Genomic DNA, 13,860 nt, shown 5'->3' with positions numbered 1-13,860 from the left:
GAATGACTTACAGTCACACAACCAACTGTAAAGTGTTCAACTAGGTGTCAGCTATAATGCACACCTTTTAGATTTTTGAAATTTATTAAAGTAAGCTATTAAATCATATGTAAATATTGCCATGTATTTCACTACAGAATGGGCTCATACACAAAATATACCATAGTTTAAAGCTCAGTAGCATTTGAAGGGAATGACTTACAGTCATGAAGCCAACTGTAAAGTGTTCCTCTAGCTGTCAGGTATGACGCACACCTTTTAGATTTTTGATATTTAAGAAATTAAGCTATTAAATCACATGTAAATTTGATATGAATTTCACTACCGAACGGGCCCATACACAAAATATACCATAATTTAAAGCTCAAGAGCATTTGAAGGGAATGATTTACAGTCACACAACCAACTGTAAAGTGTACAACTATATGTCAGTTATAATGCACACCTTGTTGTAATGCAGCTAGCTTGTTGTATTGTGGTTTTGTCAGTTGATTACTCAAATTAGGCTGTTATTAACAAACAACATGTTATTGTTATACAATGTGTTTTCTGTGTTCCTCAATATTTAGCAAAAGCATAAAAATTTGATTGAATGTTGTAATTATGTATTTTGCAGTTGTCAACAACATAATCTCACATGAATTCATTTTGGCGTATAGATAATAGCGGCTGGGTAAGTAGTAAGGCTGGGTATTGCAACCAATTGGCGATTCGATTCTTATTTATATGGTTTTGATTCAATTTTGATTTCACTTCGATTCAAAATTGATTACTTATCAATATTTCATTTAAAATGTTAGTTTTGCTGGCATGGAATCCATGTTTTAACATAAATGCTGGTAACTGAAATTCTCCTATTTAGCTATATTACTGAAATACACATTTACATTAACAATAGGGCCCACACAATTATGTTTAATTACTTTTTACTTTGAGTAACAAACATTGTAACAAGAAATCATAAATATGTGCATATAGTGTACACAAGGTAAACACAAACTGCACAATACACTTTACTATAAAAAAACAACAACAACAACAACAAAAAAAAACATTGTAAATGTGGAACAGAGAAATTCATTAACAACTTAAAACATTTAAGAAATAAAACCGTTTCCAAAATTCAAAACATGAAAGATGGCGACATGTTCAGGACGAGAGGCGAACTACAGATAATATTCTTTCAAGTAAAGCTCATCGATATCATTTCCTTATATTGAAGATTGATTAAAATCAGAGAATTGATATTTTTTACTCAGCCCTAGTAATATCCCAGAGTGAGCAAAGCAGCAAAAACAACATACTGAATAAAACAAACATATTCCCAGTTCAGTTACTGCACTGTCTCTTTAACGTGGGGGTTAAACTTTTATTTTGGAACGTTAATAAGAAAGAATTGACAAATGAAAAAAATATGTTTTTGCCTTGCAGAAACAAAATTCATTAAGTTATGCCAAGAAAGCACACTAAAATAATTTTGAACCAAAATCAAATCTGTGGGGGCACACGGTGGCTTAGTGGTTAGCACATTCGCCTCACGCTGCCAGGGTCGGGGTTTGATTCCCGTGGCTCTGTATGTGCGGAGTTTGCATATTCTCCCTGTGGTTTCCTCTGGGTACTCTGGTTTTCTCCCCCCAGTCCAAAGACATGCATGGTAGGCTGATTGGTGTGTCTAATGTGTGTGTGATTGTGTGCCCTGCGATGGACTGGCACCCTGTCCAGGGTGTACCCCACCTTGTGCCTGATGCTCCCTGGGATAGGCTCCAGGTTCCCCGTGACCCTGAAAAGGAGTAAGTGGTTGAAGACGGATGGATGGACCAAATCTGTGGCTGTCCACTTGTTTTGTATTTATTTTGAAGGGACTCACCTCGTTATCAAGTTGGTATTGATTTATTTTAATAAGGTACAGTTTTAATCTGGTTTAAATGTGGATGCACTGCACTCACTGCTCACTCAAGTTATGAGTCATATTAGTCACTCATATTAATGCTTGTTCAATTGTATTTGCTGTCCTCTTCCACAGGCCATATTTACCTACAGTGGCTTTTTTTTGCAGACAGTTTGATGCCACCTTGTGGCACTAGCTGAAATTTATCTCACTGCTTTCTTTGATCTACAAAGAAGAAACTTATTACATATTAGGGTTTTAGACACAGAGCAGTAGTACAGTATTCCCACTGTAAGAAATATATATTATGAAGTTTTTATTAAACAAATGTAAGCCATTTTTACATCTAGCCATCTAGCAACTAGAGCTGGACAATATGACAATATACAGTAATACCAGGGCCATGTCTTGCTATAAGCAGTGTAAGTGGTTGCTTAGGGGGGCCCCATGATTTTTAAAACAGATAGGCAAAAAAAGCACACTTTACTATCAAGAGGGTTGTCTATCATACAGTTACAGGGTGTGGTGTGAAAAGAATTGGTAATTAACATAACCAAAGTCAGATATAAATAAAGATCAAGAAGAAGCACAGATCATGAAGTGTTCATATCTACCTCAAGCTTAAAAATGCAAAAAAAAAAAAAAAGAAAAGAAAGAGGAGAAATGGATAAAAACCAACTTAATTATTTGGATCTAGTCAGTTTGTCCACTTTTTTTTATTCTGCTTGTTAATGTAATTAAAATGGGAAAAATAGTGGCTAACTAGCTAGTTAGTGTTTAGAGCTCGTGGCAAACACAAGGCTCATGGGTCAAATCCGACTCGTGGCCACATTTCATTTGGCCGCCATGAACTTCGAAAAATAATAGTGAAACAGCCAGTGCTTAACTAAAACCCTCTGATGAATCTCACTCGAGTTAAATGTAGTCACTCTCAGTTTCTGAATGATTTGGTTAAGATTGAGGATGATGATGGTGACAGTTTGTAGTAGCTCGATTCACTTTGGTAGTGCTCGTAATGCCTTATTTATGCTTTCTCTCTCAGTAAATTCTGAAGCTGAGCAGGATAAGTGCTGAGCAACCTGAAGAGCTGCATTTCTGTTTATTTAAGTTTTACGTTACTGCCCACTGACTGTGCCAAAGTGCACAAGCACCAATAAATTAAATCTCACATGCATCTTTACCCTTTTGATCTTTTGTTAATAAAATTCACAAAAATACTCAGCTCTCATGGATATCAAACAATTGCAAACAAAACACAGGTTTGTTGAAAAAAATATCTTTGTTAATTATAGGTGTACAACAATTTTTGGCACCCTTTGAGTCAATAATTTGTGCTATCTCCCTTTGCCAAGATAACAGCTTCTCCTATAATGCCTGATGAGGTTGGAGAATACATGGCAAGGGATCTGAGACCAGTTTCTCCATACAGAATCTCTACACATCCTTCAAATTTTGAGGTCCACGCTGGTGGAATCTCCTCTTCAGTTCACTCCACAGGTTTTCTGTGCATTTAAGTCAGGGGACTGGGATGTCCATGGCAGGACCTTGATTTTGTGGTTAGTAAACCATTATTGTGTTGATTTTGATGTATGTTTTGGATCATTGTCCCGTTGGAAGATCCAAAAACGGCCCACTTTAAGCTTTCTGGCAGAGGCAGTCAGGTTTTCATTTAATATCTACAACACTGCAGCGCTAGCTCGAGGGGAAATCTTGAGAGTATGACAAGGTAATTTTCTTGATTTCCCAGTCTACCTTAGTCCCCTGCTTATTTAAATACTTTATAAAAATATATGCATATAATATAATGCACACAAAATCATTTTTCCAATGCCAATATTTTTAAGGTCAACTTTTGCTTGAATGCTGACACACCCCCTTATATGATATCACAGTCATGTTGTTTATATCAAGCACTTCCACTGCAAGGTCATATATGTTTTGACTTTCACGTATCAGGCTAGAAAATAAATGCTGTCAACTGTTCCAATTTATCTGATGTTCCAAGAAGAGTATTTTGATAAAAGACTCTCAAGGTTTCTTCCTCATGTAGTCTAGTAGATTGTTTCCTTGCTAGTGTCGCCTCTGTCTTGCTCATATCTAAATATACGCACACCTACATGCTGAGTTCTATAAAGGTGTTTTGTGACAGTGTCTATTGTTAAAAGTGCTATATAAATTTTTAAACAAATATAGAAATAGGATAAACAAATTTACAATTGTGTATTATGAGTAGGTTTTGATTTAATATGTTTTGATTATATATATATGATTTACATATATACATTTATATGGCAAAGAACTCTCTGAGGATCTGAAAAAAAGAATTGTTGCTCTACATAAAGATGGCCTAGGCTATAAGAAGATTGCCAAGACCCTGAGCTGCAGCACGGTGGCCAAGACCATACAGCAGAATGACTTGAGGGAACTCAGATTTCTCCACAGTGGCCTCTCTTCAGTTTGAAAAGGATTAAGACCGGTTATTTTAAACTTGCAACTATGCAAATGATACAGTGCAGGAGTTTTGGTGTAGGTGTACTTAATATTTGCATGTTATATATTCAACTGCTGTAAAGATTTTATTTCTGAAGCTTACTTATTTGCTGTTTACAAATGATTGTGCAATAAAGTGTCCTCTAAATACCAGTATAACAGGGATGGAAGTTGTGTGAATTCATGTGCAGAGTTTACCGTTCAATCTGTAATTCAATAAACAAAGTCCAATAAACATTTAAACATTCTTTTCTAAAAAAAAAAAAAAAAAATCAAAAGATTAAACAATAAAGACAAATTTTCAAAGCCTTCTTTGCTTATTTACCAAGGGTGCCAATATTAGTGGATATACAGTATCTCACAAAAGTGAGTACACCCCTCACATTTTTGTAAATATTTGATTATATCTTTACATGTGACAACACTGAAGAAATGACACTTTGCTACAATGTAAAGTAGTGAGAGCTGTCCCCTCAAAATAACTCAACACACAGCCATTAATGTCTAAACCGCTGGCAACAAAAGTGAGTACACCCCTAAGTGAAAATGTCCAAATTGGGCCCAAAGTGTCAATATTTTGTGTGGCCACCATTATTTTCCAGCACTGCCTTAACCCTCTTGGGCATGGAGTTCACCAGAGCTTCACAGGTTGCCACTGGAGTCCTCTTCCACTCCTGCATGACGACATCACGGAGCTGGTGGATTTTAGAGCCCTTGTGCTCCTCCACCTTCCGTTTGAGGATGCCCCATAGATGCTCAATAGGGTTTAGGTCTGGAGACATGCTTGGCCAGTCCATCACCTTCACCCTCAGCTTCTTTAGCAAGGCAGTGGTCGTCTTGGAGGTGTGTTTGGGGTCGTTATCATGCTGGAATACTTGCTGGGATCATGCTCTGCTTCAGTATGTCACAGTACATGTTGGCATTCATGGTTGCCTCAATGAACTGTAGCTCCCCAGTGCCGGCAGCACTCATGCAGCCACAGACCATGACACTCCCACCACCATGCTTGACTGTAGGCAAGACACACTTGTCTTTGTACTCCTCACCTGGTTGCCGCCACACACACTTGACACCATCTGAACCAAATAAGTTTATCTTGGACATGGTTCCAGTAATCCATGTCCTTAGTCTGCTTGTCTTCAGCAAACTGCGGGCTTTCTTGTGCATCATCTTTAGAAGAAGCTTCCTTCTGGGATGACAGCCATGCAGACCAATTTGATGCAGTGTGTGGCGTATGGTCTGAGCACTGACAGGCTGACCCCCCACCCCTTCAACCTCTGCAGCAATGCTGGCAGCACTCATACATCAATTTCCCAAAGACAACCTCTGGATATGACGCTGAGCATGTGCACTCAACTTCTTTGGTCGACCATGGCGAGGCCTGTTCTGAGTGGAACCTCTCCTGTTAAACCGCTGTATGGTCTTGGCCACCATGCTGCAGCTCAGTGTCAGGGTCTTGGCAATCTTCTTATAGCCTAGGCCATCTTTATGTAGAGCAACAATTCTTTTTTTCAGATCCTCAGAGAGTTCTTTGCCATGAGGTGCCATGTTGAACTTCCAGTGACCAGTATGAGGGTGTGTGAGAGCGATGACACCAAATTTAACACACCTGCTCCCCATTCACACCTGAGACCTTGTAACACTAACAAGTCACATGACACCGGGGAGGGAAAATGGCTAATTGGGCCCAATTTGGACATTTTCACTTAGGGGTGTATTCACTTTTGTTGCCAGCGGTTTAGACATTAATGGCTGTGTGTTGAGTTATTTTGAGGGGACAGCAAATTTACACTGTTACACAAGCTGTACACTCACTACTTTACATTGTAGCAAAGTGTCATTTCTTCAGTGTTGTCACATGTAAAAATATAATCAAATATTTACAAAAATGTGTGGGACGTACTCACTTTTGTGAGATACTGTATATCCTATACATATATCCCACTTGTTTGCTTTGCTAGATGTTTTCAGACATGTTTGTATTTCAGTCAGATGCTTGTGCCCATCTATCTGTACTTTCTTTGTGTATGTCTTTTGATTAAGTCAAGGTCAGGTGCAAATAAACAGATGCTCATGAGACCTTCATGGTGTTACATTTAATCTAGATGTCAAAGTGATTTTATACACAAATGTTTATTTGTAAAGTGGCCTGATAGCACTGAAGGTTATTAAGCTGAGTTAGCTTATTTTACCTAATCTCAAGCAGCTGGAATTAATTGTTATTCTCCATCATTAAGTAAAGTTTGAACACACATCACATTAATCACAGGTGACAACATCTACAGTTTAGCCATAGCATTTACTATTTTGACCACTTGCTACAACAAAATCTGCTTTCTCAGTGATCAGAACAAAATACTGTATGAAAGAACAAGTGCTATGTATTTCTTTTTCGTTAAACAGGACGTTTATTAACGAAAGCAAAGAGTGAAAGAATGTGGGTTGCCATTTAACATTATTTTCAGGATGTATCGTACAAGGTCTATGACATTTTTCATAATTTTACATTTTTATGTACTGATCTATTATTAAGGTGTAGGTGTCTGTGGTGCTGTGACCTTTGACACTTTTTATTTATTTATTTAGTTATTTAGATTCCAAAGAGGGAAATTCACAATTTCTTACTGCTTTGCTTTAATAGATGTTTTGCTGTATGTTTAGATTTGACTGGGCTGCTGGTGCCCATCTGTCTGTACTCTCTGAGCATCTTCTGATTAAGTCAAGGCCAGGTGCTAATAAATAGATGGTACAACTGCACACTCAATGTACAGGGCGTCGAGACCTTCATGGTGTAACATCTCGTCTAGGAATAGATTTTATAGACTAAAATCTAAAAACTGTTCATCTAACCAAAGAGCTACAAAAGACAAGACCTGAGCCCAATCTTGGTGAGTTAAAAGGATTGAAAACAAAAGAAACTAGAACAGCAAAAGAACTAGACTATAACTTATTAGATGGCATTTTAAGGGTTATGCATCACAGGTAGTGTGTAGCACTTACACATCCATATCTAAGAAAAGTTTTTGAACATGTTGAATATTAATAGTGTATTAGTTATCTTAAGCCAAACTCAAATTAGAGGGCATTGATTAATGATACATATCTTCCAGATGTATAAACTAAATAGATACAGTTGCCTCTATTTCACTTGTGAGAGTTTTCATTCAAGATTAGAGTAGTAACTATATTTTGTGACCCTTTTAATCCAACTAAAGTGCATATAAAGTACAGTGGAAAATGAGAGAATTGCTATTTTTCCCATTGTACATTGTTGCTCAAGAAATGCAACTGTAAATATAAGTTTTGTAGTTGAATTTGAATTGTCTGAAATTGTGTGCACATACATGGAAGATGCAATAGCAAATATATGTTTGGGTTAGCATTTTATAATTATCAGCCAGTCTCTTTTGTACAATGATGTATTTTAGCTTTGTTTATGACTTCTTTCCTCATTATAATTTTTCAATATATATTTTCCAGCACTGTTGCACTTGAGGTTTCAGCTTAAGCTTAGACTCATCCAGCATCACAATGCTCCTCCTGAAGCTCACTCTACTCAGCTGTAAGTTTCTTCCATGCTTGTCTATATCCATGGGTTAAGTTAAGTTAAATTACACCACTTGCATCTCAACATGTGAAATAGCAGTGTAACAATTAGCAGAATGTACTGTATGTGGGTTTGTGTAGTGTTGCAGACTTTTTCTGTCTATCATTTATTTTTTGCATTTTAATAATTAAACATTAAATGAAACATTAAAACACAAGAATAGACATAAAACAATTAATACTTTTTATGTGTTGGTCATTTTTCATTTATTAGAATAATCAAAACATCATGTGGTGTAATCATCCAACCATTGGTGCAATTCTGAAAGCTTATTTGAAATTGCTCCTTTTAGATTTTTATTTTGCCATATTTGATATCATTTCAAATGTGTTTTGCATTACTGACCAATGCATTTATTCTTTCATAATCTACTAATGAAAAATTGTCCAAAGTTGTTCATTTTAGGAAATGTCATCAGCTGTCACCAACAATAATGACATAAAGAATTCAATGGCAAAATAATAAAAATAAAAACATACAGTAACATACCTAGGATTATTGGAAACATTTAGAAGATGTCTTGTTTTATGGCAAGACCCCAAGAAAACAATGAAATTTTGCTTTGGTGGTCAATTCTGTCTGTTTTGGTTTTTGAAAATTAAAATTCAAAAATATCATGTGATGTGACCAAAAATCTGTCTTTTTTCTGTGCTTTTATAATCAACTCATGGGTCATATACAGATAGTTCTTTATTACAGTTTAATTTGGAGCAGAATTGTCTGCATCTTCAGTGTGTTTTACTGCAAATAAGTACATTTGTAAATATTTTAATTTAAAAATTATTATAAATTTAAAAAACATCATCAAAAACATCACAGACAGTGAACAAAACTTTGTCCCTAAGCAAGAGCTGATTATCTTGCTAGGAGAAAAGAAAGATTTGTACTTTAAAAAAGACAACTACTACCAAAATATAATGTTAACATTGCCCTATTGTATTACTAATTAGCTGAATAGGAGAATTTTTAGCATGGTTCAAATGCGATATTCTACATTTTCCTCAAGTGTCCACTTATAATTCTACAATGTGTGATTTTATTTACAGTACTTATTGCGGCTCCTGGCTTACTTGTTTCTGGAGGTAATATTTGAATGCAGTCCAACAGAACATTTTAAATAACCTATCATGTGATAATAGTTTCATAGAGAGCTCAAGTGAATGTTTCATGTTCACTTACTCAAAAATCTGTTTATAATATATTTTTTATAATAATGATTTGTCTATTTCAGGGACCAGGATTACCTGTTATGATGATTTCCAGCACCGTTGTAGTAAGCTTAAATGTCATCCATTCTCCAGAAGAATATTTTAGGATATATAAACACACACACACACACACACACACACACACACACACACACACACACACACACACACAGAGAGAGACATTGCGTCATATAAAATATAGCTGTCACAACTATTAAAAAAAAGAAGATAAGCTACTAATCTGTTTTTTTTGCAGGGCAAATTGTGACCTGTGAAGGCAACACTGCTGTGCTGACATGTGGTTTGTGCTCTTTTATATAATATATATTTATATGTTTATACATTGTATGATAAAGATTGCATTAAATACTACCCATTATAGAATGAAGATTTTAAGACAATTAGCACCAACTATAAATTCATGTTCTGGGACAGCTGAATAGTGATGCTTTTCTTTGCAGATGCTTATTTTTAATAGTCTACACTTTTCCCTTGTGCTTAATTCTTCTAATTTTAGGTTTTCGCCATATAAGGATCATCAGCGCTAACTATGGCCGAACCGATTCCATCACATGTTCTTTAGGACGACCTCCCAGACAACTCTCCAACACAAACTGCTACTCATTTAGCTCACTATATAATGTTGTAGTTAGGTAACAGAAATAGTAATTGAAGTGTGATCTTTATTATTACCATACATGACAATTATCACTAACATACATTACTGATATGGATGGAGACAATTAAAAACAAACCTCTGTTCTGTTGCAGATGTAAAGGAAGGCGCAGCTGTCGGGTGCCTGCTACAAATAGTGTCTTCTCTGACCCCTGCTTTGGTACCTATAAGTACCTCAAAGTTGTGTACATCTGTGTCTAACTGTAAGTTTTCGCTTGCTCTCGCTCTCTAATACATATATATATATATATACACACACACACACATATTGGTAAAATTAAAGTTTAGATAAATGTTTGGGTGTCTTTTGTGCCAACTATGTGAAATTCTGTGTAAACTCTAGTGACTGCTGTGTGTGAAAATCCCTTGAGGTTAGCAGTTTCTGAAATAATCAAACCAGCCCATCTGGTATGAACAACCATGCTACATTAAAAGTCAGAGATCATACTTTTTCACATTTAATTCTGATGTTTGACATGAACATTAACTGAAGCTCTTGACCTGTATCTGCATGATTTTATGCATTGTGCTGCTGCCAAATGATTGGCTGATTGGATAACTGCATGAATGTGCAGGTGTTACTAAAAAATCGGACAGTGAGTGTATATACTTATATATAAAAACAATTCAGAGATACTTTTTATCTGTTAGTTCTCCCTTTGTTTCAGTTGCCTTATATTTTTGTCTTAGTTTCTTTCTCTTTTCCTGGCAATGACTTAAATCTTTATTGTCCCTTATTTCCTCCACTTTCTTTCTGCTTTTCTTTTCAGATTCTTTTCTATTTCTTTTGTTATTCTTATTTTCCTATTCTTTTACCTTTACAAGGGTAAAGCCCTAACAGACCGTAGCATTCACTCCTATTCAAAGGTGTGATGGAGGGCTGGCTCCAAGGCTTACTTAAGTCAGGGGTTCCCAAACTTTTCCAGGGCAAGGCCCCCCAAATTGCATTAACATTTGACCGAGGCCCCCCTTTTGCAAGATGTCTTTAAAACACATTAAAAATACAGACTTCTGAATACAGCCACCTTTATTTTACGTTGATGTTTTGTCTGTTTAGCAATTAGAAAGTTAGGTATAGCAAATGTGATTTTAATATATATATATATATATATATATATATATATATATATATATATATATATGATAATCATGTATTTATTTATTTTTCCACACCAAATTGTTGAGGCCCCCCGGGCGCCCCCTGGCGGCCCCCACTTTGAAAACCACTGATTTAAATATCCTGACTAGCAGGTGCAGACAATCCAGAGTACTCAGCCTGGAGACTCGATCACAACTGAGTTCTTCCACACAGTTATCACTGTGCACCTCTTCCGCCCTCTGCTGGCTGCCGGCGATGTAGCGCGGCCTCTTAGACTTGATGAATGTTTTTTTATTTTTTGTTTATTTATTTGTTTTTATTTTATTCTAATTGGCTGTAAATTGCTGTTTTACAGAAGGAATAAAAGTCTACATTTGCTGTTATTGAAAAATAATCAACTTCGCTGTCATACCACTTTGTCTTTGATTACAACACACCCTGTCATTTTTAATTCTTTACATTAAATTGATGCCAAAAGTGCAATTTCAAGTCACAATGAAGAATTTTAAAGGCAAGATAGGTATAAGTAAATAAAGAGAGACTGATACAATCATAAAAAGTGCATAAAATATTTTACTTATTGATAAAAGGTATTGATAAAATCAATACACAACATATAAACACAAAAAAACACAACATATAATAATAATAATAATAATAATAATAATAATAATAATAATATAAAAAAATGTTAACTTTTTTTCATTAAATGATCTTTTATCTTTAATCTGAATTACTTCACATCTCAAGGACAGTTTACCCAAACTGGTTGGCACAGTATATACAGTATGAAAGGTATTTTATATGCAATACTATAACTATTCTTTTTCCCTGTTTGTTTTACTGCTATAGACAGAATAACTTGAGGGACTCCAGCTTTCTCCCTCGTGGCCGCTCTTCAGTCTGAAAAGGAATCAGAGCAAGTTTTAAATATGCAAACATGCACATGATACAGTGCAGGAGACTTGGTGGCGGTGTACTTAACATTTGCATGTTATATAATCAACTGCTGTAATGATTTTATTTCTGAAATGTACCATGTTGCTTTTACCTGTAATAACTTCCTACTAAACTAATCCATTTTACCAATGATTGTGCAATAAAGTATTCTCTAAATGCACGCATAACAAGGATGAGAGTTGTGTATGTTTATGTGCAGAGTTTATTAAAATACACACAGTTCATGTAATCCAAGGCAGTGATAGTCTTATCTGTGATATGATAAATAAAGTCCATTAAATATTTCAAACACAGCGCTCAAGCTTAAGAAGATTAAGGAGTTTAAGAAATCAGTGAATTATACACATTAGGTTCTTGTGGGCATTTATTAATAAGCAAAACAATAAATAAAAAAAAATAATTAAAGAGGCAGTGTGGTCTGGTGGCATAGCATTGTGTTTAAATGCCATAAACATTTAAACCCTTCAGACAGTGGTGTGATCATTTTATATAACATACTTCATAGGGTGAAGATCCCTTTGGGCCTGGTTGGAGACAATTCTATTTTAATTGTGAGATTTTTATGGCTCAAGTTTTTTAGTTTCTTAAACAGTGGTCTGAACATTGCATGTTGGAATTTTAGATATTTCTTTGCATCATATTATAACACTGTAGGTTGAAGAAGGTGTTGAGATTTATACTGCAGAGAAATTGCCTTACTTTAGGAAGAAATATTCCTTTATATTATGGTGACATTTTGGTGGCACAACATGTTTTAGCCTCTTTGAATGGTGGTTTGAACTTGGTTCATATTTGCAAATTAGGTATTTTATACAACATTTCCATAACAGTTCCATACAGAGCACAGAATTTAAAAGACAGTGACTACTGAGTGACCTCTACAGGCACAATGTTATATCTATAGTTGTAAAAGGGTGAAACGCTCCTGCTATAGTTCCCCTGGAAACTCACCTGGCTGTCCCATTTAGTTCTTGTTTCTTGTTCTTGTTCCTAGACAAGACTGCCTTCATTTATTATTATTATTATTATTATTATTATTATTATTATTATTATTATTAGTTAAAAAGTGGTCTGATTTTTAAAATGCTACTTTCTTTAATGTCATTCAAACATTTCATTGGAACATTACATTTTTATGAAAAATGAATGTTTGTAAACCTACAATTTGCAGAAGACACCTGTCCTTTGTGGACCATTCCAGGAAGCGTGCTTGAAAAAAAAAAAAGAACTCAGTCTTGAGTCCTGATTTAAATTAAATACAATCATACATATGTACAGTGCCCTCCATTAATATTGGCACCCTTGGTAAATATGAGCAAAGATTGCTGTGAAAAATTGTCTTTATTGTTTAACCTTTTGATCTTTTGTTAATAAAATTCACAAAAATACTCAGCTCTCATTGATATGCAAGAATAGCAAACAAAACACAGGTTTGACAAAAAAAGTTAAATATTGTGTGCAACAGTTATTGGCACCCTTTTAGTCAATACTTTCTGCTACCCCCCTTTGCCAAGATAACAGCTTCTCATATCATGTCTGATGAGGTTGGAGAATACATGGAAAGGGATCTTAAACCGTTACTCCATACAGAATCTCTCTAGATCCTTCAAATTTCGAGGTCCACGCTGGTGGACTCTTCAGTACACCCCACATGTTTTATATGGGTTTCAAGTAAGGGGACTGATGGCCATGGCAGGATCTTGATCTTGGAGTCAGTAAACCATTTTTGTGTTGATTCTGATGTATGTTTTGGATCATTGTCCTTCTGGAAGATAGAACCATGGCCCATTTTAAACTTTCTGACAGAGGCAGTAAGGTTTTCATTTAATGTCTGTTGATATGATGTCATGTATCCTAACAAAATGTCCAGGTCCTCTGGCAGAAAAATGGCCACCACCATATTTAACTGTGGGCATGCGATACTTTTCCATA

At 35.5% G+C, this 13,860-nt stretch overlaps 1 protein-coding gene across 1 annotated transcript; it reads left to right on the top strand.

The window, feature by feature from the left end:
* The first annotated feature begins 7,349 nt into the window (after window positions 1–7,349).
* On the top strand, window positions 7,350–10,953 carry LOC128607530 (rhamnose-binding lectin-like). Its single transcript, XM_053624446.1, has 3 exons — window positions 7,350–7,360; window positions 9,655–9,846; window positions 9,965–10,953. The coding sequence occupies exons 1-3, from the start codon at window positions 7,350–7,352 to the stop codon at window positions 10,068–10,070; spliced, it is 309 nt and encodes a 102-aa protein (XP_053480421.1). The 3' UTR covers window positions 10,071–10,953.
* The last annotated feature ends 2,907 nt before the right edge of the window (window positions 10,954–13,860 follow it).

This window comes from Ictalurus furcatus, chromosome 5 (genome assembly GCF_023375685.1).
Source record: "Ictalurus furcatus strain D&B chromosome 5, Billie_1.0, whole genome shotgun sequence".
Classification (NCBI taxonomy): Eukaryota; Metazoa; Chordata; class Actinopteri; order Siluriformes; family Ictaluridae; genus Ictalurus; species Ictalurus furcatus.
The sequence above is the reverse complement of the archived record's forward strand: the minus strand, read 5'-3'. Positions and strand labels throughout refer to the sequence as shown.

What these genes read in the sequence shown, in the direction of transcription:
- LOC128607530 (XM_053624446.1), top strand. An exon ending in CTATATAATGTTGTAGTTAG is followed by an intron (nt 9,847 to 9,964) that starts GTAACAGAAATA and finishes GTTCTGTTGCAG; the next exon opens with ATGTAAAGGAAGGCGCAGCT.